The sequence below is a fragment of the Erythrolamprus reginae genome, chromosome 1, assembly GCF_031021105.1.
Source record: "Erythrolamprus reginae isolate rEryReg1 chromosome 1, rEryReg1.hap1, whole genome shotgun sequence".
NCBI classification, from domain to species: Eukaryota; Metazoa; Chordata; class Lepidosauria; order Squamata; family Dipsadidae; genus Erythrolamprus; species Erythrolamprus reginae.
Genome location: NC_091950.1, coordinates 242,775,032 through 242,799,853, shown reverse-complemented (window position 1 = coordinate 242,799,853; position 24,822 = coordinate 242,775,032). Strand labels below are relative to the sequence as shown.

The following is a 24,822-nucleotide window of genomic DNA, read 5'->3' as shown; positions in this document are numbered from 1 at the left end:
CTTTGATATGGTAGAATGGCTAATCAATAAAGACTCCAGTCATGTAGACTGGTTTCACGCTCAGTAGGCTTTCTGGCTTACATTGGATAAGATTGATTCCAATTTCATTTTAGACTGTATTTTATTCAAATTTCATTTTAAATAGTATTTTATTCCAAGTTCATTTTAAGTGGTATTTCATCCAATTCTGTTTTAATTTGGTTTTAACAAATTTTAGTAATAATTCGTTTCTAGAACTCTGCACTTTGATATGGCCGAAGGGCTAATCAATAAATAAATAAAATCTAAGTATTTATCCAATAGCTTCTTGCTTTTCTTTGTAACCAAGTCAGACTTCCCATTTATATAATTGTTTTAGGGAGTAGAGATGAATATGATGTACAGGTGTTTTCCCCCTCATTTTTATCTCACCCACCATTGTGTCTGATAGGCTGGGTAGACAGACCAAAACTGGAACAGAGTTCCTGCACTCTGTGCCCAGGCTTGGGGGAAAACAATCAGTATTACTTCCAAGCTTTACTTGCTCTAGGCTCCATTATCAAGCTGAATTTCAGTTTCACTACAACACCTTTCCTAATTAATATCATCATGAAGCATGCAGCTGAACGGTTAATAGAAATCTTGCTGTCAATCTACTTACTTCTGACTGATTTAGCCTTTAGATAAGACATATTTTGAGAACTTAATTAATGCCATTTCTGAAAACCAGATCCACCATGTGTTTAAAATATATATTATTAATGCATCTTCAAGAATAAGATAGTAGAAAATCATAGTGGCTACCTCCCCAAATATTTTCTTTCCTAAAACTGTATCTGCTAAAAAAAAATCTCCCATCATTCCTTGCTTCAGTCCCACTTCTATACAAACCAAAGAAGGTTGATCAGTCCTTTTTATTTTGCATTTAAACTTAATGTTATATTTTGTAGGTTATACCACTAGTATAATTAGCAGAATAAAATTAAGTGTATTTTTACTAGTTTGATGACTCAACACACTTACTTGGGAAAAACACATTTTTTTCTTGGAGAAAAGTAAATATCCTTCAAGAAAAAATAATAAAGGTTAGCCTCAGTAACCATGTACGTGCGTGTGTGACTGCTCTAAGTTAAGGATGCTGTGGGAAGCAGCATTGGTCCCAACAGGCTTTGGGTGTCATGTAAATGTCAGCAAAGGAGGTCAGACTGGGTCTGTTTGTCTCACTACCTGCACACTTTGGGTAGTTATTTGAAAATCTGGAAAGTTAAATCACTAAACTAATGTTTGCTATTGATGCCAGAGGAGATTTGACATGAAGGATTATTCCAGTGGTCTCCCCAAACATTTCTCTTTGCAATTGTGTGTGCACACATAAAAAGGCATTTGACATGGCTCGCTTAACCTCAGCAGTCCCATGGCTAAAAAAAATGGTTTGCTTTCCTGCATTGTAGTTGACATGGGGAAAGATAATGCTAGGGCACTAAGTTTAGCAACTACAGTTTTGGTTTGATTCAGTATTTAAATCACTATAAAGCATTCAGAATATAAATATTATTTTAATATTATGTGCTATATAAACAGCTGCTTACTGTTAATTTAGAGATCAAATGCTCCTGGTGAGCCAAACAACTTCAAAATATCATTACTAATAGTTGTAATATTTATAACTGCAGTTTTGTAATTCTCAGTCCAGCAAACACCTACAACTTTCATCATTAATTAAAGTTATACAATTCTATCTAAGACCACTGGATATGTGCAACATTCTTTGAAAGTAATGAAATCCATTAAGCACTGATTTTAAGAAGATATACTGTAAATGTCTAAAATCATTCTTATCATACATACCAGTATAGACTACACCAGTGATTTAAAAAAAATTGACATATGTGGTATATTTTCAGAAGAAACAGCTTTGGTAGTTTTGTTTATTTTTAATTCCAAATTCTTGATAAGTAACAAGAAATATGCAAGAAGTTGGGATTCAAACAACAGATGCAGCTACATCTTGGAAGCCTCCCACTGAACTCTCCGGACCAATGTTCTGTCTATTGCTTCTACAGTTGGACAACCTAGACAAGAAAAAAAATGAATCATTACAGTATATTCAAAATAATTGCCTCCAACAAGTATTTCCCGTAATTGTTTTAACTTTTAAAAGAAGATATAGTTTTGGGAAGATACTTTGTTTTAATGAAAAAATATTGACATTTGAATTGAAAGTTGTCTATCTACATACTGGATTGAAAATGCAGAATAACAAAGAGGAATAATACTGACATGAAGCACAAGCGCAGAAAGGAAGGAAGGAAGGAAGGAAGGAAGGAAGGAAGGAAGGAAGGAAGAAAGAAAGGTGCAAAACTTGGAACTTTTGCTTTTGCTGGATAAACAAAGACGAGTAAACCAAAAGAAAGAAAAGAAGTGTTAAAGCCCCTGGATTTTTTTTTCTTTTGATAACAAGTGGAAACAAGTGGAAACAGAGACATGGAAAGACCATGGATTCCCCAGAGCATGAAGCCTGGGTAGGTTAGATATGAATATAGAAGAGCTATAATGTGGAAAAATAACTTGTATTAAATATACGAATAAATTAGTACGCAGAAAAGAAAATTATAAAATAACAATAAGAAAATATGAAAATTGAAAATTGGTAACTCTGAAAAATATTTTATACAGTATATAAAAGATAAAAAATAGTTTTGAAATGATTGTTAGAAATGTCATAAAGTGATAGAATTAAGAAAATGAAATTAGATATGGAATTATTATTGTTGTTGTTTAGAAAAGAAATGAAGTAAAATATATTAATACTAGTCAGCTGGATACCTTTGCTTCACTACGAAACTATGTGATCGGGCTTGATCGATTGACAGTTAAAGCTTGAACATTAAGAAGTAGTTACGATCAGCCTCTCCTCTCCCCTTCTCTCCCTCATGCGTGCCCCACAGAATCCTCCCCTCTCCTATCCCCTTCTTTCCCTCAGGCTTGCCCCCCAGAAGCCTCTGCTATTCTATCCTGTCCCCTGCTTGCTGCTGTGAAAATAAAGTAAAAGTGAGCCTAAAATTCCTCTCTTCTACTTGTGTTTTGCATTTGGAACAGATTCCTTTTCAGGTGAGGAGGGGAAGGAGAACTCTTTTAGCATCAGAGGGTGTTAATAATAATATAAGAAATATTAATTCTCTGATTGACATTTCAAAAAATTCCAAGAGGAACATACGTGGCAAATTTCAAGTTTGTTGGCTTTACAGTTCCGTAGATTTTGTGATTATGACATAAGTGGTTTTCGCTTTTATATTTATGGATTAGAAATGTACTAGAAATGTACAAGGTTGGAAAAGACCACATCTTTGATTGTTGAACTGGAAGGAGAAGAGTAGGAAAGAGGGGGGGAGAGAGAATCAAAATAGAGATAAAATGAGAGGGGGGAAAGACTAAAAGATAGACATTAAGATTAAAAGAAATGTGAGAGATGTATTAAAAATGAAATGATAATGAATTGTAACTATTTTAAAAAATATTGTTGAGACTATTGTATGGATGTTTGAAACTCAGAAAGCAAACGCTCACACCATAAGATGTAGAAAGACTAAAAATAAATAAAATGTATTTTAAAAAATTCTGATCACATTATAGTGAAAATGCTGCGATAACTGTAAGCTTAAGCACTGCTTATAAGTCACTTTTTTCAGTGTATTTGTAATTTCAAATGGTCATTAAACAAATTGTTGTAAATTGAGAACTATCTGTATGCTTTGCATCTTACCAGAGAGTGCCATTGCTAATTTGAATTCTTCTTTCAGCATCTGAAGAACTTCCTTCACACCATCTTCACCCTAATTAAATTAATGCACATTGTATGAATATAAATGTACTGGTCCTAGCTTTATCCTAACTGACAATTTAATTTATCCAGTAGATTAATCTTTCTTTACTCTCCACAAATGCATGACCGGCGGTTTAAACCGCCGGCCGAAATTGCCCAGGAGCAGGGGAGGATGCTGCGGGAGGCTCTATAGAACCCGGAACTTACGGTTTCCTAAAAACCTGGAAGTTTGACTTTGGGCAGCACGCCAGGTTGGCGCGCCACCTGCTGGTTGCTGGGGGAGGTCCTGGATCGCCCTATTGCTTTCTTTTACTGGGAAGCGAACACCCGCCCACCCTCCTCTATTAACAGTGTGTCCTAAGGAGGTCACCTCGGGGCTGAATAGGAATTTTTTGCAGCCTCCCCTTTAGAGGCGGCCGTTTTTTCGCCTATTCCACACTGACGGTGCGGACTGGATTGGTTAGGGGGTGCGGCGCACTTAGATGTTGGTATAGGCCTCCCTTTGGTCACTGGGGTTTGGCAGGTTAGGGGCAGAAATGGGCAATTAGAAGCAACTGCGCATGCTTCTTTGGGCATCCTTTAAAGGGTGATGGACCGCCGCTCTCTAGGAACTAGAGGTTGGAACAACGTCAGGGATTGGAGAGAGGATGTCCATGGGAATCACCGGATCCAATTTCCCACAGGGATTGGAGGGTGAACTCCTCCCACATGATGACGGGGCGTGGCTTGGATCCAGGTGAAGGTGGCTACCTTCACCTGGTTCGGCAAGGAGTTTTTGCCCAATGTTGCCAAGGAATTTTCTGGTAGGAATTTCCGCCCCGTTAGTTTTGGCCTCTGCAGGTCCTTAGTTATGTTGAATTTAAATATTTAAATTTACGTATTTAAAGTTACGTTATTTAAATTTATGTTAATTTAATAAAATGACCCTTATTTAATCCACAATATGTCTCAGCATCTTTACTCCGCTTCCGGGGCAACTCCAGTTTAGCTCATTGACAATTTCAGGTCCATTTGCTTATTGCTTTGAAAAAGAAGTTGAAACCTTCCTATGTTTCCTCTTGAATTTTTTAGGAAAAATGGCAGAGTGTACCAGGTCACTGAATTAACCTTGTGAGTTTATTTTTCTGAATACATCTGTTAATTTGCATGGTCTCTCTATATAGGCTGACTTAAAGTAATCCATAATTTGATTTGGTTAGTTTTGGCTTAGCATATTATGAGTTTTGGCCCTTTGGTTTATGTACCATAGTGTTCTGGCTTGGAATTTATGAAGCCAGTGGTTTTTGTTTTAAAAATCAATGTTAAACAAATAATAACGTAAGGTTAAATCTGAAATACAAATGGGAAATCCATTATTTTTAGCTCATTTCTCAAATGTATTAAGTTCATTCTTAGATATGTAGAACATTCACAAATCCAATATATGATGTTGCCGACTTCAAATTTATTTCTTCACATCTTCATTCATGAATGCCTTCTTCATGTCTTTCTTTCAGGGGTGAAATGTTCCTGGTTCTCTCATGTCTGTTGGTCGTTGGAGAGCCAGTTGTAAAGGCAGCACGAGGCTCTACCTTCCTGTCTGGACACTGCCATTTGGGTTATTTTACCCTCTGCATATGCGTAAAGCATTCTGTGCACGCGCAGAGGGTAAAAGAACCCAAATGTCAGCATTTGGTTGGGTGAGCAGAGCCTCGTGCTACCTTCGCAACCAGCTCTCTGACAATCAACAGGCACGAGTAAACTGGGAGCATTTCACCCGCTTTCATTTTCTTCATGTCTTCATTCAAGTTATTAATACCAATATTGTAGTGGTCTCAGTATCCAACTATGCAGTTTAACCAGTCAGATCCTTTGGGTTGTGCTTTTAACATTATAATTGTCATTTGGTTGTTTTTGTCCAGAAGCACTCCAATGACTGCTAAAATGGGGAAGGAGATGTCTTTCAGTCAAACACTGAAGAACAAGAATGATTTACATTACCTGGTAGGCAAGACCCCAGAGTACAGGCCTCCCTACAAAGACCGCTTTGGCCCCAAGAGCCAGGGCCTTGAGAACATCTGTGCCTTTTCTTATTCCACCATCTAGAAATACTTCAGTCTTCCCTTCCACCGCATCTATTATTTCAGGCAGGGCCTCAATCTGTAAATTAAAATGAGGAGGGAGGAGAATTCCATATTTGACATACTTGCAGAAGAATCTTTGAGGTCCAACATTTAAATATTTAGAAGCTGTAAATGCCGTGGCATTTTATTTTCCTGTTTGATAAATATTCCAGCTAGCATGCTTCAAATGCTAAAGTAAGAACTATATATCCAAGGGTCTATTACTGAAATCCCCAAAGCTTCTGCACATTCTCTGCGAAACCACAGGCCGTGTTCTGCACCATATAATTACTAATTGCAACCTAGACTCTCAGTGACACCTCATCATATTAAAATCCTTCATTATTATAGCCTTGCTGATTCTCATTCTCCAGAAATCGGTTGCTAGATTCTACTGAATCTGCCTTCCAGGGATTAGGGAGTGTCAACTGGCAGAAACTCTGAGAAGTATAATTAATGCTTGAAAGTTTCTGTCACAGAGATCTACAAACAGAATAGAGATCTTAGAGCAGCCGCTTCAAATTTGTTGGACGACATTTGCACAAATCATAGGAAGTTGTAATTCAGTCAGTCTGGACTGATGGAACAGACTATTCAATATATAGTGGTACCTCTACCTAAGAACACCTCTACTTACGAACTTTTCTAGATAAGAACCAGGTGTTCAAGATTTTTTTGCCTCTTCTCAAGAACCATTTTCCATTTACAAACCCGAGCCTCCGAAAGTGTAACCGGAAAAGGCAAGGGAAAGCCTCCGTGGGGCCTCTCTAGGAATCTCCTGGGAGGAAACAGGGCCAGAAAAGGTGGGGAGAAGCCTCCGTGGGGCCTCTCTAGGAATCTCCTGGGAGGAAACAGGGCCAGAAAAGGTGGGGAGAAGCCTCCGTGGGACCTCTCTAGGAATCTCCTGGGAGGAAACAGGGCCAGAGAAGGTGGGGAGAAGCCTCTGTGGGGCCTATCTAGAAATCTCCTGGGAGGAAACAGGGCCTCCACCCTCCCTGTGGTTTCCCCAATTTACACACATTATTTGCTTTTACTTTGCTTCCTATGGGAAAAATTGCTTCTTCTTACAAACTTTTCTGGTCACGGAACGAATTAAGTTCATAAGTAGATGTACCACTGTATAGGTAGTCCTGGACTTACAGACATAATTGAGGCCAGAATTATGCTGATCATTAAGGAAATCATCGCATAACAAACCCAATTTTCTGACAAATTTTATGACAGTATTATGCAGGTCATTAAGTTAACTCATTGTCTGAAATGAGCATGGGGGGGGGAGAACTGGAAGTAAATGCCAGTTTCTAGCACAAAAATGTCATAAATAAGAACCGTAGTGGCGCAGTGATCAGAATGCAATACTGCAGGCTAACTCACTGCTCATTCCATAAGTTTCATTCTGAGCAGCTCAAGGTTGACTCAGCCTTCCATCGATAAAATGAACACGCAGATTGTTAGGGGCAATAGGCTGACTCTGTAAACAGCTTAGAGAGGGCTGTGAAGCACTGTGAAGCAGTTTATAAGTCTAAGTGCTATTGCTATTGTTATGAATCATAGTCCCATGACCACAGGATGCTACAAATAGCTGTAAATGTGAGCCAGTTACCAAGCACCCAAAATGTTCTGACAGTTGTCAGAATCACATATCTGAGACATAAATACTCTCTTTTTTTTAGGTCTCTTGGAATTTTGAATTCACTAAGTGACCAGTCATAAATGGAGGACTACCTGTAATAGATGTATTAGGCCCTTTAAATACTGGAGCTAGATAACTGAAAATTTAGAATATTGTTTTGCTTGCTTGCTTGCTTGCTTGCTTGCTTGCTTGCTTGCTTGCTTGCTTGCTTGCTTGCTTGCTTGCTTGCTTGCTTGCTTGCTTGCTTGCTTGCTTGCTTGCTTGCTTGAGTTGAGTTGAGTTGAATTGAATTGAATTGAAAGGGTCCTTGTAGGTCATCTAGTCCAAACCCCTGCTCAGGCAAGAGTCCCAACACCATTTCGGACAAATGGCAGTCCAATCTCCCTTTGAAAGTCTCAAGTGTTGGAGTACTCACAATCTCCGCAGGCAAGCTGTTCCACTGGTTGATCGCTCCCACTGCTTTATATTGACAGGTCCTATGATTGGTTCCAGAATCACGTACGGTGTTCCAATATTTAGATTCCAAATCAGGGAGTGTCCAAGCTTGCTCACTTGTGGACTTCACGTCCCAGAATTCCCTGGCCAACATAATTGGCTGATGAATTCTAGGAGTTGAAGTCCACAAATCTTCAAGTTGCCAAGGTTGGACACTCCTGATCTGCATAGATCCTTAAGTACAACCTACAATTTTTTGTCTGTTTGTTTTTTCTATAGGGCTGGTTAGACTTTTCTAAAGCTGACAAGATATTTACATTTTTTTGCTTTCCATTAGTTCCCTTTCTTCTCTCCCCTTCTCTCTATACAAAGAACCACAGATGTGTAAGTGTACATATACACAATGCTTTAGTATAAAAAACATATAGTTTTGAGATTTTTTTCATCCATTTCATAACAATTCTACATATATATATCTATCTATCTATCTATCATCTATCTATCTATCTATCTATCTATCTATCTATCTATCTATTTATTTATTTATTTATTTATTTATTTATTTATTTATTTATTTATTCATTCATTCATTCATTTATTCATTTATTTATTTATTCAATTTTTATGCCACCCTTCTCCTTAGACTCAGGGCGGCTTACAACATGTTAGCAATAGCACTTTTTTAACAGAGCTAGGCTATTGCCCCCACAATCCGGGTCCTCATTTTACCCACCTCGGAAGGATGGAAGGCTGAGTCAACCTGGAGCCGCTGATGAGATTTGAACCGCTGACTTACAGATCTACAGTCAGCTTCAGTGGCCTGCAGTACAGCACTCTACCTGCTGCGCCACCCCGGCTCAATTACATTTTACATTCCTTACATACATTTACATTTTACAAACGTTCCTCAAGCGTTAATTTCTTGAAGCAGTATTACAGATCCAATTCTTGGTGAGGTGTGAATATTTGAGTGTACATGGTTTGCAGCAACTTTGATATAAAGGCAGTCCTTGATTTACAACCACAGTTGAAATCAACATTTCTGTTGCCAAGTGAGACATTTGTTAAGTAAATTTTACCCAGTTTTATGAGTTTTCTTACATCCTTCATCCACCAACTCAAAGCTACTTCTCTTCCTTCTATAATAACATTAGATTCAACATTATATTCACAGGGTGGCAAGCTCCAGCTAAAAAGTTTCTTCCTTCAAAGGGGATCAAGAGCTGTTTCTATTTTACTCAAGATGATTAATTAGCAATTTAATCAGCATTATGAAGAGCCTCAGTTCTTTTCCTTTTCTTGCTCTCTTTTTCATTTTTCTTTAGATTAAGCAATTTTTGCCAAGGAAGGAAAAGACATGTTTAAAGCAAGAGAAAATCCAAACCCAAGAGATTAAGATAGAGGAACTGGCAGCTTCACAGTTAAGAGTGTTTTCCATACTTTTAGCTTAAGCAGAATATGAAAATTGCACATATTTTGAACCCAATTTAGAGAGAATTAGTTAATATAATAAGTAAAATAAGTACACGCAATGATTATTAAGTAATAGTTGGGGAAGTTATTTAGGGAAGAGGGAAGGTTAATAAAAGCAGAGTTTGAGTACGACTCATCTTTTCCAATATTTTTTTAAAACTTTTGCTAAGTAAACAAACTCTGGCTCCTTACACTGTGACATTTTCTGGGGGGAAATCCTCCTTAACCCCACTCCAAAGGTGATGTAATTGGTTACGACGAATTCTTCAAAAGTTTACTTTGACTTATATAAAAGTAGTGCTTAACAAGCTGTGCCATTTATCAATTGTACAAGCTGAAGCATCCTCTGTGCTAGACATTTCCAAATCCACTTCTTTGAACATGGCAATATAATCATCTAACCAAAAAGGTTATTGCCGAACTGTTTCATAAGGATAGAAAATGGCTTTTCTGCACACGAAAAGCCACATTGTCTAACAATTCAGCTCCTTGCTCAAAGATATGATTGGACATGACACAAAATCATGACAGACGAGTTCCAGGTCTTAAATTGCATGTCAACAATTCCCCCCAAGTCTAATATGTTGATATGTAAAAGAGCAAAGGAATATTTGTATGTATAAACTTAATTTTTTTATATTCTGAAAACGATGCTATAAGAAACAAGCAGCGGCAAGAGTGATTTCTTTGAAGACAAAATAAGTGGCCCGAAGGGAATCAAAACTTGCAAGTTCAATTTGCTATATTCCAGTTGAGGTTTTCTAGTCATCTGGCACATAATAAAAGAGAATGTTTACCCTCTTTAGGTTTTGCTTTGGAGCCAGAAATATTTTGGTCCCACTTCCGCATGTGTACACTCACTGTCATATCTAAATATATTGCCCCAAGTGCTGTTCCTTTAGTACTATGACACAAATCATAATTAAAGCAATCATTTCATCCATTTATAACCAGACTTAGGAAACAACCACCACTTTGGAACAGATTTGCTCTGAAGAGTAAGCCAAACTTTATAGACAGGTTTTAAGAACCTAAAGGCAACCATCAGGATTTTTAAGTAATTATTTTATTATGAATTTGGGAATTCATTATAATTCAGTGACATCTTTTGCATGACTTGGATCACAAAGCTGGTCCTAGCATCTACCATGTAAGAGGCACCTCAGCAGAGCAAATCAAGTAATCCAGTAAAGGAATAGGATAAATCCCGAACTTTGGGGAATTGCTATTATTAAGAGTTGACCAGTAACTTTTCCTTAAAAGTAAGGTAATCTACAATTGAGGCAGACTGGCATTTCGGGAGGGGTGTGTGTTTATCCTGGGGCAAAAATAGAAAATGTTATGGTAGTGATAATAATTTACCTATCCATCCTAAACTGCCTTGTAGCAATAGCAATAGCATTTAGAATTATATATCGCTTCACAGTGCTTTACAACCCTCTCTGAGTAGTTTACAGAGACTAAGCATATTGCCCCCAACAATCTGGGTCCTCATTTTTCCGACCTTGGAAGGATGGAAGGCTGAGTCAACCTTGAGCCCATAGTGAGATTGGAACCGCCAAACTGCTGGCAGCCGGTGATCAGCAGAAGTAGCTTGCAGTACTGCACTCTAACCATTGCACCACTAGGGCTCTTTGATCTTTTCAAGGGCGGGTGGATAGCACATTCCATTGTCTATGCTACAGTACATTCACTAACTGCTTAACTGATTAAGTAAAATAGGGAGAAAGTGTATTTACAAACTGCTATCTATTTTTTTAATCCCACTGCGAATTTTTGCAATTTCACCTAGGGCAGGAGTTGCAAAGTTGGCTCTTCTATGAGATGTGGACATCAACTCCCAGAATTCCTGAGCTGGCATGATTGGCTCAGGAATTCTGGGAGTTGAAGTCCACAAGTCATAAAAGAGCCAACTTTGCCTGTCCCTGACTTAGGGTCTCAAGAGCTCTTAAATGCGGCTTTCTGAATCATCTTAAAAAGTAGCTCCATGCAGAGCACATTAATCCAGTAACCCAGAAGGAGCCTCAAACAGCTAGAGTGACTGTCAGTGTGGACATGGATGTAACTGGCACAAAACATTAAGTGCCGAAACATTCTTGGGCATGTACACTTGCTGTACAAGCAGAAGATACCCATCCAAGTGGACTCCACCATACCAGTCCCCTGTCCAATTGTCTCTCCTTATCTCATTTATCTTTTCTTCCTTTCATATATAATCTCCTATACTTTTATGTCTTTTCTTCTATCCTTTTTTATTTATATTACTACATATCTATTCTCTTCAATGCGTGTTATGTATTGGACAAAATAAATAAATAAATCAAATAAATGAATAAAAATAATACAATCCTGTTTAGAACTAAAAATGGTCTTTCTCTGAAACCAGGGAGCTTCTGACTCCATAGTCAATCTATCTTTTGAGAGTTTAAAGCTTAAACTTTTCCCCTTGATCTGAAGCTTCATAACCAAGAGGAACCCCAGTAGCAGATTCTGCTCATCCAGCATGGAAAACAACATAATTAAAATCTGGGTATCATCATTATAGATAACTTGGTGTATAGGATGCTGGGGAAATTGCTAGAAATGCTGGAGGGAGAAATAACATTAGCTTGAGACTTATACCAGCCATTCAGAAAAAGAAAGGACCGCCACAACCAAACCCCTTCCCCCCAACCCTTGCAATCAGCCTAGAACAGTGTTTCCCAACCTTGGAAACTTGAAGATATCTTGACTTCAACTCCCAGAATTCCCCAGAATTCCCGATGGCTGGGGAATTCTGGGAGTTGAAGTCCAAATACCTTCAAGTTGCCAAGGTTGGGAAACACTGGCCTAGAACAGTACTTCTCAAATAGTGGGGTGCGCCCCCTGGTGGGGACGCAAAGTGATGCCAGGGAGGCATGTAGGACCCCCGGGAACATGCGTAGTCCCTCTTGATCAATTCCCCTGGATGGGGAGGGTTTTCCCAGTTGCACTCTGCTCTGAGCCTGGAAGAGAAGGTGGCCAGGTAGGGCAGGATGGCTGCATGGGTTCTGGTTGTTCTTGACAGGCACCACAGTAGCCATGAATGGCATGGCAAACCTGTTACTGGACAAGGAGGAGCATCCTCTGCAGCTGGGCAAAAGCTTCAGACAGCACCCTAAAGCCTCCTTCCACACCATTCATTGTGAGTGCCCAGCAGAGGCAGCGCTTATGGGCCAGGATGGCGACCCCAAAACAACAGCTTGATTAAGCTGGCCTGGCCCCGGGTCAAAACACTAAAATTCCATTGGGGCCCAGATCAGAGAGCTGGGGGTGCATGAAATGTTTACTTCTTCTGGGGGGGGAGGCATCCAGTATGAATGTCCATGTGCTGCTTCTATGTTGGTTGAGGCAGGCAGGATTCCCTTGAGTATCGTTTGTTGGGGGTCAAGGGAAAGGGAGGGTTTTGCCTTCTCTTTTCTGCTCAAGAGCCCCATGGACAATTGGTGGGCCACTGTGTGACACAGAATGCTGGACTTGATGGGCTTTGGCCTGATTCAGCATGGCTCTTCTTATGTTCTTATATTCAGTAAATTCATGACATTTCGTTTCCCCATTCCAGTACCATTATAGGAGTCAGATCATTTGAGACTGATCATCTTGTCCCATCTGAAAAGGAACCAATGTCGTCTGGCGGGACCCAGGGGAAGAGCCTTCTCTGTGGCGGCCCCAACCCTCTGGAACCAGCTCCCCTCGGAGATTAGGATTGCCCCCACCATCCTTGCCTTTCATAAACTCCTTAAAACCCACCTCTGTCATCAGGCATGGGGGAACTGAGATACCTCCCCTTGCCTATGCAGTTTTATGTAAGGTATGTTGTATGTATGATTTTTAAACAATGGGGTTTTTTAGACTTTTAATGTTAGATTTATTATTATAGACTTTTAATATTAGATTTGTCATTGTATACTGTTTTTATCACTGTTGTGAGCCACCCCGAGTCTGCGGAGAGGGGCAGCATACAAATCTAATAAATAATAATAATAATAATAATAATAATAATAACAACAACAACAACAACAACAACAACAACCAGATCATCTGCTGCATCTGCAACACTACTACCTTCTCTATAATCTTCCCTATAGCCAAGTTGATCAATAGCTTCTTGAGTAGAGGCACACTCCATGTCTTTCAAGGCTGGTGAGATACCTATACTTTTCCTACACTGCAGTTCACAATTCCCTTTGTAACATAACACTTCTGAGTCAATTCTTGGTAACTTCATGAGCTTCCATTCATTTGCTTCACAATAGTGTGGAAGTCGTTTTCCATTACCTTCCTTTGGCATTTTTCTTTTTATTGCAACCATGGAACTTCCTAGCTTTATGAAATCTATCAATGTCAGGTCATTGTTGCCAAAAAGATGTTTGGAATAATAGAATTTGCAGTGCCTGAAGAGGGATAGGAAAGCAGCAGTACTTAGACTCAGTCCATCCACTATACGAGAAACATTGGCTGTCACTAAAATATAATACAGTGATCCCTCTATTATCACGAGGGTTCCGTTCCAAGACCCCTCGCGATAATCGATTTTTCGCGATGTAGGGTTGCGGAAGTAAAAACACCATCTGCGCATGCGCGCCCTTTTTTTTCTATGTCCGCGCATGCGTAGATGGTGGAGTTTGCGTTCCCCGCCGCCCACGCAAAGGGGAAACCCCGATTCGGCTCCTCGCTGCTGCTGCGCTACCGAGCAGATCAGCTGCTGGGCGGCCGAAGGAACCTTCCCTGGGTCTTCCCCCTCTTGCTGGCGGGCAGGCGAGCGGCGGGCATCAGCGAGGAGCCGGGGTTTCCCCTTTGCGTGGGCGGCCGGGAAGACCCAGGTTGGGGGTTCGGGGGGTGCTGGGAAGCCCCCCAGGCCGGCTGCGACCTTTTAAAACAGCCGCGCCACTTCCCAGCTGAGTCCTGAAGCCAAACGCGGAAGTGGTGTTTTTTAAAATTAATATTTTTTTTTAAATCGCGATATAGCGTTTCGCGAAGATCGAGATCGCGAAACTCGAGGGATCACTGTATGGTGAACTTAGACCCAGTCCATCCAATATATGAGACACACTGGCTATCACTAAAATATAATATGGTGAACTTTGGAGTAGGCCTATAGACAAGAAGCAGCAAAGATTGATGGAGTTATAACCTGGCATCAGTTTATTATATAAGATGGAGAAGTAATTCAATCTTGTTACTATAATTACTGATAAGCCTGCTTTTTACATTTGTTGGAGAAGTCCTTCTATAGATAAGTTATTGTATGAGTTTATATGTACCGTAAACCATTATAAATGACCAAGTGGTAAGGTCAGAAGCAAGCTTTGTTTCTCTTGCATTTGTTTTGATTTTTTACAAAATAGAAGATATTCCTTTCAGTTAAATACTGAATAGGGCAGTGGGGCACTGACCTTATCTAGATGGTGTCAAATTCACGATGACACGTTGTCCTCACATGATGTATCTCAATTTTTCCCCCTTTTGCTAAAATGTGGGGTGGGAGTGGTCAATACACGTGTTTGACACCCCTGATCTAGATGATCTGGTAAATGTGTGGGACTTGTTCTCAGTCCACCTGCATAATAATAATAATTTTAATCTATTCCACCAGACCTCCCATGTAGACATTTTAGATCTTATCAAGAAAAAAAATATTTGGAGGTCAGAGATTTACTGCTATGATAGAATTTTCTTAGACAGGGACAGGGAGGGGGGGAAATAGACGTTTCCAAAATATTGCAGAACAAGAACAGATGGACATTTTTGTGGTCTCAAATCAGTCATTAGCATCCTGCCCATTAAATCAAGACTTGATTATAAAGAAGATCAAAGGCATTTGTGAGGCCCTGCCTTAATGTACTTGCTGATAATTGATGGCCAAAATATACATATTCAATTTACAGAGATTCTGGAACGTTGCCCCTTTATATCCCCCTGCAATAAACCTGCCCATTCTGTATCTGTAAGAATCTTGCTTTCTTGTTGGGAGTCTTCTTGAGAGGGTTTACAGCTGGACTCCAGTTGGCCCACAGCAGAATTGCTCCTCCCATCTGGCCATTGTGCTTGGCACATTCAAGTCCACATTTTCTGTGGCTGTCAAAGGGATTGGACACCTTATTGGCATAGCTCAGTGATGGCGAACCTATGGCACGGGTGCCACAGGTGGCACGCAGAGCCCTATCTGCTGGCACGTAAGCTGTTGCCCTAGCTCAGCTCCAAAATGCATGTGTGTGCGGGCCAGCTGATTTTTGGCTTGCACAGAGGCTCTGGGAGGGCGTTTTTTGCTTCCAGAAAGCCTCTGAGGGGATGGGGGAGAGCATTTGTTCTCTCCCCAGGCTCCAGGGAATCCTTTGGAGCCTGGGGAGGGTGAAGCATGAACCTACTGGGCCCATCAAAAGTTAGGAAACAGGCCATTTCCGGACTCCAGAGGGCCTCTGGGGGGCGGGGGATGCGGTTTTCGCCCTCCCCAGTCATTGAATTATGGGTGTGGGCACTCACGCATGCGTGATAGCATTCGCCCACGCTCTTTCTGCACCCGAGGAAAAAAAGGTTCGCCATCACTGGCATAGCTTATTCTCATTTTTTTATTATTATTCAGACATGGGAATACAGGTAGTCCTCAACTTACAACAGTTCATTTAGTGATTGTTCAAGGTTACAATGGCACTGAAAAAGTGACATGACCATTTTTCACACATTTCAATATTCCCACAGCCATGCAATCAAGATCAAAATTTGGATGCTTGAGAACTGACTCACATTTATGACAGTTGCAATGTCATGGAGTCATGTGATCCCCTTCTGTGACCTTCCAATAAGATAAGTCAATGGGGAAATTAAATTAAGTGATTAAGTTCACTTAATCACTTAATTTAAGAACTGCAATGATTTGCATAACAAATGTGGCAAGAAAAGTCATAAAATGGGACAAAACTCACTTAACAAATTTCTCATTTAATATAAATTTGGGGCTCCATCTTGGTCATAAGTTGAGGACTATCTGTATTAATCATGAAAGGAGGAGGAACATGCCCCATTGACAGCTGAACATTTATAATATTTTTAGTTACATGGGGCATTTTATTACCAAGTCACCAAGTCACCAAGTCACCAAGTGACTCAAGTGAGAGTACAGCATTTCTGATCATCAAAACTAGCACACCTCTAACTTCTGGTACAAAGAAGTAAGATTTTCCTTACACATTATTACAGTTTACTGCATTAATGTTGCTGTAATTTCTTACCTATAACAACTAATCGGACAATAATATTCTTCCTCCGCTTTGTAACTATAGCAACCAGTCTTGATCAATGTTGATATAAGTAGTAATAGCATATAGCCTGGAAATCAAATGAAGATATTTTTTTTATACAGTAGCCCAGGGGTAGGCAAAGTTGGCTCTTCTATGACATGTAGACTTCAACTCCCAGAATTCCTGAGCTAGCATGATTGGCTCAGGAATTCTGGGAGTTGAAGTCCACAAGTCATAGAAGAGCCAACTTTGCCTACCTGGGCACTAGCCCAATTTTTCATGCTTTCCTCACATATTCCCTCATGCTGAATAATTCAGTTTCTTTTTAAATATACAATAAGGAGTTACTAATAAGCAAGCTCAGTATTGGACATTTACATTTGTAACACCTTTGGAATGTTCATTCAGAGATTGCATGCCTTAGGGCACAGTTTCACATTGTGTTTTTAGTTTAAATAATGTACCCACTTACTGTAATTCCCATTTTGAAATGCAACATTGTACCACTTTAAAAAAAAGCTTAGCTATTTTTCACTTTCCATTTTTCAGGATGATTACTCTTTCCCAAGCCTATTAAACTGGCACTCCGGCTGCAGTAAAGTTAGAAGTGTAGAAGTATAGAAGTGAAAAAAAAAAGTCAATTTTTCAGAAAATAAAAGCCATGGATGTATGCTTATCTTAAGCACGACAAAGATAAACTTGATCATCCCTCCTCTTCTGTCAAACTGCCTTATATAATTACATGACTAAGTTTATACCACGTGCTGAAACCAAATTATACAAACATCTTCTGGGTCTGCATTATAAGATACTTCCAAACAAACAGAATATGTTAGGGCTTTAATGCACTGGTGGTGTACATTGCATACAAAATATCAGAAATATAGTATGTAAGCCATGATATTACCTGTGATACTCTACGGAAGAGAGAGTTGGATAATAAAGAATTAACCTGGGGCCTGACACAATATTGATAATTTTGAAGTTAGTGTTGGATATGTTTTTTGAGGGTACCAGGAGCAGCCAACCCCCAACGCAAATAAATGGATAATTGAACGGATCAACCCAGAGGTCTCAGTCGAGGCACAAATGATCAGGCTTAAATGATCCTACCTCAGATCATTCTGTCAAAATCTAGCTCTCTGGAAAAGACTCTAATGTAGGGAAAGGTGGAAGGAAAGAGGGGAAGAGAATGACCAGCAGCAAGGTGGGTGGACATGGTTACAGTGGTGATGAGTGTCCCACTGGGAAACTTGAAAGAATAGCTTAGCGTTAGATCCTCATGCAGAAAATCTTTGAGGTTGCTATCAATCAAAAACAATGTGATGGCAGATAATCAGGCAATATTCAGACAATATGTTATGTCAATATTTGGATTTATGCAATTTTCTACATCACACATCACCAACCTTCCTTCCTTCATTGACAACCAGCTTATGCCATTATGACAAAAATATACTTTGACTGTTCCTCCTGAATCTATGAAATTGAAAAAAATTAGAATATACTTTTCTTTGTTGATTGTTGAGGGTAACAGGCTGACTTTGTAAACTGCTTAGAGAGGGCTATAAAGCATTGTGAAGCGGTATATAAGTTTACATGCTATCGCTATTCTAGCCTAGGGAACTTCCTTTCCCCCAAATCAGTTAGCAGGATTGGACAAATTACTAGGACCTTGTATATCTTATTAGCATAGCAAATTTACTAGTTTTTTCCCTTTAGAATCACTCTCTTACTTTCCATGTAATTACCTTGAGCATCTAAGATAAATCAACTGGTACATTAATTAGAGCAATTTTGTTGTTTGTTTTAATCAAGCATTTATTGGGCCTGAATTTCATTTAATACTTTAAAGTTTAAGTTTGCCATGTTAATTACCTTTATTTAAAATGCTTCTTGGGAATACTTTACAGCAAGTAATTAGTTTACAGTTTTTCTGAAATACAGCACTATAAACATTAAAGCATCAACAGGAAAGGGAGTCACAAATTATTGATAGACTGCAAAAATAACTGCTAAACACGCTAAACCTTATTTGAAGTAGTTCTATGTTTAGCCAAGCTGAATCAGTTCCAGCCACACAGAGACTTCCAAGCTTCTTTTATATCCTTTGATAATCATGCTATCAAGACAGGGTAGATTATTTTATGATGAAAAAATAATTAGCAGATTAATACTGGTAAAAGTATGCATAGGCTTGTAACATTTTGCTTTATGATACTTTGGCAAACAAGAATCAGTAAGCAATCCCTTTAAACTTGAAAAAAAATAAGATTGCATTCAACACTAAAGAACAAAAGCTAATGTTAGACAAGCAAATGATTCTATTTCATACTATGAGCTTTTCCAAAAACCAAACGAGTCAATAGTAGTTCTCTAGTATCAAATATTAGCACTGCAGCATCCCTGAAAGCCAAAATGTTTTCTGACTTTAGAGAAATAGAAATATAGAAGATTGACGGCAGAAAAAGACCTCATGGTCTATCTAGTCTGCCCTTATACTATTTCCTGTATTTTATCTTAGGATGGACATATGTTTATCCCAGGCATGTTTAAATTCAGTTACTGTGGATTTACCAACCACATCTGCTGGAAGTTCGTTCCAAGCATCTACTAATCTTTCAGTAAAATAATATTTTCTCACGTTGCTTCTGATCTTTGCCCCAACTAACCTCAGATTGTACCCCCTTATTAAAAACACTTCCCTCCTGAAACCTAGGTAACCCTTTAACATATTTAAATATTTTGATCATGCCCCCGCCCTTTCCATTCTGTCCTCCAGACTATACAGATTGAGTTCATCAAGTCTTTCCTGATAAGTTTTAAGCTTAAGACCTTCCACCTTTTTTGTAGCCCGACTTTGGACCCATTCAATTTTATCAATATCTTTTTGTAGATCAGGTCTTCAGAACTGAACACACTATTCAAATGTGGTCTCACCAGCACTCTATACAACGGAATCACAATCTCCCTCTTTCTGCTTGTTATACCTCTAGCTATGCAACAAATACCAACTCCTTGATGGCTCTAACTTTATTCAAATGATTTGCCAGTCCCTAAGCCCAATTCTTAATCCCCACCCCTTTAATACTCACAGTAGCTGGAACACCATCCAGTTGACGTGCGCCATGATTTGATACCAGAATCCCATTGACGCCAAGCTTTACTGCTTCTCTAGCATCATCAGCTGGGGAAAGAAAATGCTGATTTTTTAAAAGTTGCAGCTGTCATTCTGGAAACTGCAACATCCATTAATGTCAGCCTTTTCAAAAACATAAGGCAGACTGAAAAATACAATTCAGCAATGTAAATGATCCCCAGAATAGAAACAGAGAAACATAGAAGTCTGACGGCAGAAAAAGACCTCATGGTCCATCTAGTTTGCCCTTATACTATTTTCTGTATTTTATCTTAGGATGGATATATGTTTATCCCAGGCATGTTTAAATTCAGTTACTGTGGATTTATCTACCACGTCTGCTGGAAGTTTGTTCCAAGGATCTACTACTCTTTCAGTAAAATAATATTTTCTCATGTTGCTTTTGATCTTTCCCCCAACTAACTTCAGATTGTGTCCCCTTGTTCTTGTGTTCACTTTCCTATTAAATGCCGAATCAATGTCAAAGCTAAAAAAGTAGCCTTGCCCCTAAGTACTATCAACAGCACCTCTTTTGCCAGACTGACAAGCAGGGATATACAAGGCCTGTTCTACCTAGACCATGGGTTGATCTGTGCCATGCCTGGTTTGGCTGGTTGGGTCCATAAATGGGAGTGGACAGACTTTTTGTTTTAGTTATAAACTGAAACACACAAGAAGTAGAAGGGCGGTAGTGGGAAGGGAAGGAAATTAAGATGCCAGGAAAAATGTGTGGTTGGGAGTTCAGGGAGACATGCCTCACTGAGACATCAGCAGTGGTGGAGTGGGCAGAGGGAAAGGGCTGAGTAGGTGGGGTGGATAGGGTGGGTGGGTGGCCCAGTGCAAGGCCACTCAGAAGAAAGAGAAAAGGGACTTATGTTCACCAGTTTTGTTTTCCCGCCCTGCAAAATCTCTCTGAGATTCTTCCAGATTTTGTTTCTGCTTTGTTTCTGTTGAATTCAACCAATCTAAACAGTTTGGCAGGATTTCTGGAATATGGCAGTAGTGTTTCCATTTCAAAACAAAGCTTGGCACATTTATTTTGATAAATATTCATCCTCCTAATCACCTTGAAACCATCCCTCTATTTGAGAGACTTATCGCAGACCACATTTCAATAATTATCTATACAATTACATCAATTATTTCATGTTAAATGACTTAGTTATGCCAAAGAAAGAAAAGTAGACTTAATTATTCTATATGTTATATGCAAGCCAAGGTAGAAAGTAAAGAAACTCCTTAAAGCACATTCATGATATGGAAATTTGGCATATGTATCTGGTTTGATATTGGTATTGTGTTTTGTTATTTACATATGTTTTATCTTAAGGTGGAGAAATATATATATACATATATAAAGGACATGTATCTACTGTATAAAGAATTAAATATATTATTTTTATATTTATTTTATTATATCCATGTAAACCAAATCCTAGAGAGCTGTAAGAAACTTATATCAGTAAAACTTTATTTTGGAAAATGTTCATTGCCTTGCCTTTCGTAAGCTGCTTAAAAACCACCTCTGCCGTCAGGCATGGGGGAATTGAGATGCTCTTCCCCCTAGGCCTTTACAATTCTATGCATGGTATGTATGTATGTATGTTTGGTTTTTTTAATATTAATGGGCTTTTAATTATTTCTAACATCAGACTATTATTGTACACTGCTTTATTGTTGCTGTTAGCTGCCCCGAGTCTCCGGAGAGGGGCGGCATACAAATCCAATAAATAAATAAATAAATATACATACATGCAGCAAATGGTAGAAAAACTCCAAACCAAGATCATAGGCAAATTTATGTCAAATACAGTTAAAGGCTATTAGAAAAGTGCAAGGATACCATTTTATTCTCTAAAATCACTAGCCAGTATACAAAATGTAAGTTTATTTGTGGATTTGAATTGGAAAACAAAAAGGGGGGGATTGTGATATGACATATTTCTAATAATGTTGTGAGAAATTGCAGGAAGGCCAGTAGAGGAAAGGAAAGGTCCTCATTTTTTATGTTTTGATGGCTGATGATAACTTTCTAATTCATTTCCTGGTCTTCCAGCTTATCTCAAATGTAGCCCAGGTGGGGGGGAAAGCTGTGAAGAAACATTTCAAATCATTTAAAGAGATCGTGCCTTAATTAAATCAGAGTGGGAAATTCTTACACTTTCCAAAATTCTGAATTTATTCCAAACATTCACATGTTGCTTCCTTGACTTTGTCCATCTCAGCAGGCTTTGTGAAAGATAATTTTTCCCAAGGATTTATTGTACCAGAGATCAGCACACAATTACACTGGTGTACAAATTGACATATTACACATATGACAAATTGACAATTACACTGGTGTACAAATTTTGATACTGACATTCTCAGTATCAAAAGAGCCCTTGCAGTAACAGAAACTTGTTGAGACATAGCAGTCTGTGTGACAAATTCCTTGTGTGTCCAATCACATTTGGCCAATAAAGAATTCTATTCTATTCCATTTAATAAATAATCAGCTATCTTCTGAGGGGGGGAAATAATTATATCCCAATGAAAAAAAACTTTTTTGAAATTAATATCAATTGAGAAACTCCCCAGTTCTACTGCAAGGAGGGTCCTTGTAGTAAAGCCATATTACTAGAGTCTTGCCTTCAAACAGCAGTTCTAAGAAGTTTGATACATCTATCAGTACAAAGGCAGCCAAACCCAACAGGTTAAATTCAGTTTTAACAAACGCCTAAAAATTATGATTCTTCAAAAGTAGAGCCTCAAGTCACAAAATGACATTGGGAATAGAGTAGCAACTTGAAAGATTGCCCTTAAAAATTGATTGAATTAATTCCAGAAAGTGTAAATAGGGATATGACCTAAGCTGAGCTCCATATAACATTGTGCTATAGCTTTTCTCTTCATATTCATACATTTTTATGTTTTATTTCATGTATAATCGAGCCCACCCAACCCCAAAGCAAACAAGCACATTTTAGAAAACAAATTATAAACTATCAAATATTATTTGCTGTGTATGGAATTATAGTGCCAAAACGGTACAATTTATACCTCAGGAAAATAGCATCAGCAAACACTTTTGCATTTTGCCTGCAAGTATATCATTATTATTATTTGAACTGGAGATACTTTTACACCGATGCTCCTACATACCAAGAAAGAGAAATGGGGCCTATTATGATTACTGAATCAGATTACCTACTGATTAAAATTAATTGCCTGCAAGAGAAACTCCATTTTAAAAACAAATAGGTTCCCTTCGTATGTCCCATTCACTCTTATTGTCAAAGGAGGAGCAGAAGGAGAGAAGAGGGAAGGGAAGGGGAGAAAACAAAGCTGAATAGAAACAAGAAGAGAAGTGGGGAGGGAAGGAAGCATTGTCCAGGAATTATAAAAGATTAATATTCAGCAGGAAACCAGCCCTCCCCTCCCAAGTTAATCTTCAAAGGATGATTTTCAACAAGGATTTCTGCACTCACATTTATGTAAGAATGTAAGAGAACTCATCTCTAATCCACAAACACATTTAGGAAGTTCACTCTTTTAAGTATGTCAAACATTCATCTTTGTGACAATGAAATTTATTGAATATACTATGGAAGCTTTTGTTTACTTTTCTACCAATGTGGAAAATCATTCAAAGATTTCAAGCAGCACTCTATTTGTATCTTCAAAACAAAGAAGAACCTACTATTATTGGGGCCAATATTTGGTTTCCTACTTCATCTAGACCAGTGTTTCTCAACCTTGGCCATTTGAAGATGTGCGGAGTTCAATTCCCAGAATTCCCCAGCCAGCGTTATATATGCTATCTCTTTCTCTGCATATATACATATACAAAGTGAAGACAAGCCTTCTCAATAAAGGAGTAGTTCATATGCCCTTCTGATGGGCCTGGATGGGGGTCAACAAACTCAAACTCAACCCAGACAAGACGGAGTGGCTGTGGGTCTTGCCTCCCAAGGACAATTCCATCTGTCCGTCCATTACCCGGGGGGGGGGGACTATTGACCCCCTCAGAGAGGGTTCACAACTTGGGTGTCCTCCTCGATCCACAGCTGACATTGGAACATCATCTTTCGGCTGTGGCGAGGAGGGCGTTTGCCCAGGTCTGCCTGGTGCACCAGTTGCAGCCCTATTTGGACAGGGAGTCACTGCTCACAGTCGCTCATGCCCTCATCACCTCGAGGTTCGATTACTGCAACGCTCTCTACATGGGGCTACCTCTGAAAAGTGTTCAGAAACTTCAGATCGTGCAGAACGCGGCCGCGAGAGCCATTGTGGGGCTTCCTAGATTCGCCCACGTTTCTGCAACACTCCGTGGCCTGCATTGGCTGCCGATCAGTTTCCGGTTACAATTCAAAGTGTTGGTTATGACCTTTAAAGCCCTGCATGGCATTGGACCAGAGTACCTCCGGAACCGCCTGCTACCGCAGGAATCCCAGACAAAATGTTCATCATTGATAGTACTATACGTAAAATACCACTGGACCAATAGCTAGCAAGATAAAGGCACAGAAAATGAAGTTGGAAAACTAAGCTTTATAATTGCTTTTCACTAGAAGGCTGCCAATTGGGGAAGAAGTTTTACAGCTGCTCAAATATTATAGAATTTTAGATAACCAAACCAACCTCTGAGGATTCCTTTAGCAACAATGGGCAATGAGGTCAGTTCTCTGAGCCATTTCAAATCATTCCAGCTGATTGATGGATCTATTGCCTCTGCAACATAAATGGACAGGCCACTGTTTTCACCATAGCCCTTATCAGATGAAAATGCCAGTTCATTGGTTTCAAAATTTTTCATTCTGAAATTAGAAAAAGAAAGTGGAGGGAAATTGAAAAATATCAACACTCGCCACTGCCTTAATAGCTTGCATGTGTGTATGTGTTTATAAATAATGGCTGGGAGATCTTTTAAGGTTAACATTTACTGAATGTCATCGTGTGCAACAATATACCTCATGTCACTGGTGCATTCTTCTTTTCTT

The 24,822-nt window shown here is 39.1% G+C and overlaps 1 protein-coding gene across 2 annotated transcripts in view; it reads right to left on the bottom strand.

Annotated features, from left to right (window-relative positions):
• Positions 1–1,872: 1,872 nt before the first annotated feature.
• HAO1 (hydroxyacid oxidase 1) overlaps positions 1,873–24,822 on the bottom strand; it is a 61,517-nt gene continuing 38,567 nt past the window's right edge. For both annotated transcript variants that reach the window (XM_070732674.1, XM_070732673.1), the window contains exons 4-8: positions 24,464–24,639; positions 19,797–19,888; positions 5,783–5,941; positions 3,743–3,812; positions 1,873–2,051 (exon numbers count right to left, since the gene is read on the bottom strand). In XM_070732674.1, the coding sequence (XP_070588775.1) occupies positions 1,981–2,051; positions 3,743–3,812; positions 5,783–5,941; positions 19,797–19,888; positions 24,464–24,639 (568 nt within the window). In that variant the 3' untranslated portion in view covers positions 1,873–1,980. The remainder of the gene's footprint in view (positions 2,052–3,742; positions 3,813–5,782; positions 5,942–19,796; positions 19,889–24,463; positions 24,640–24,822) is intronic.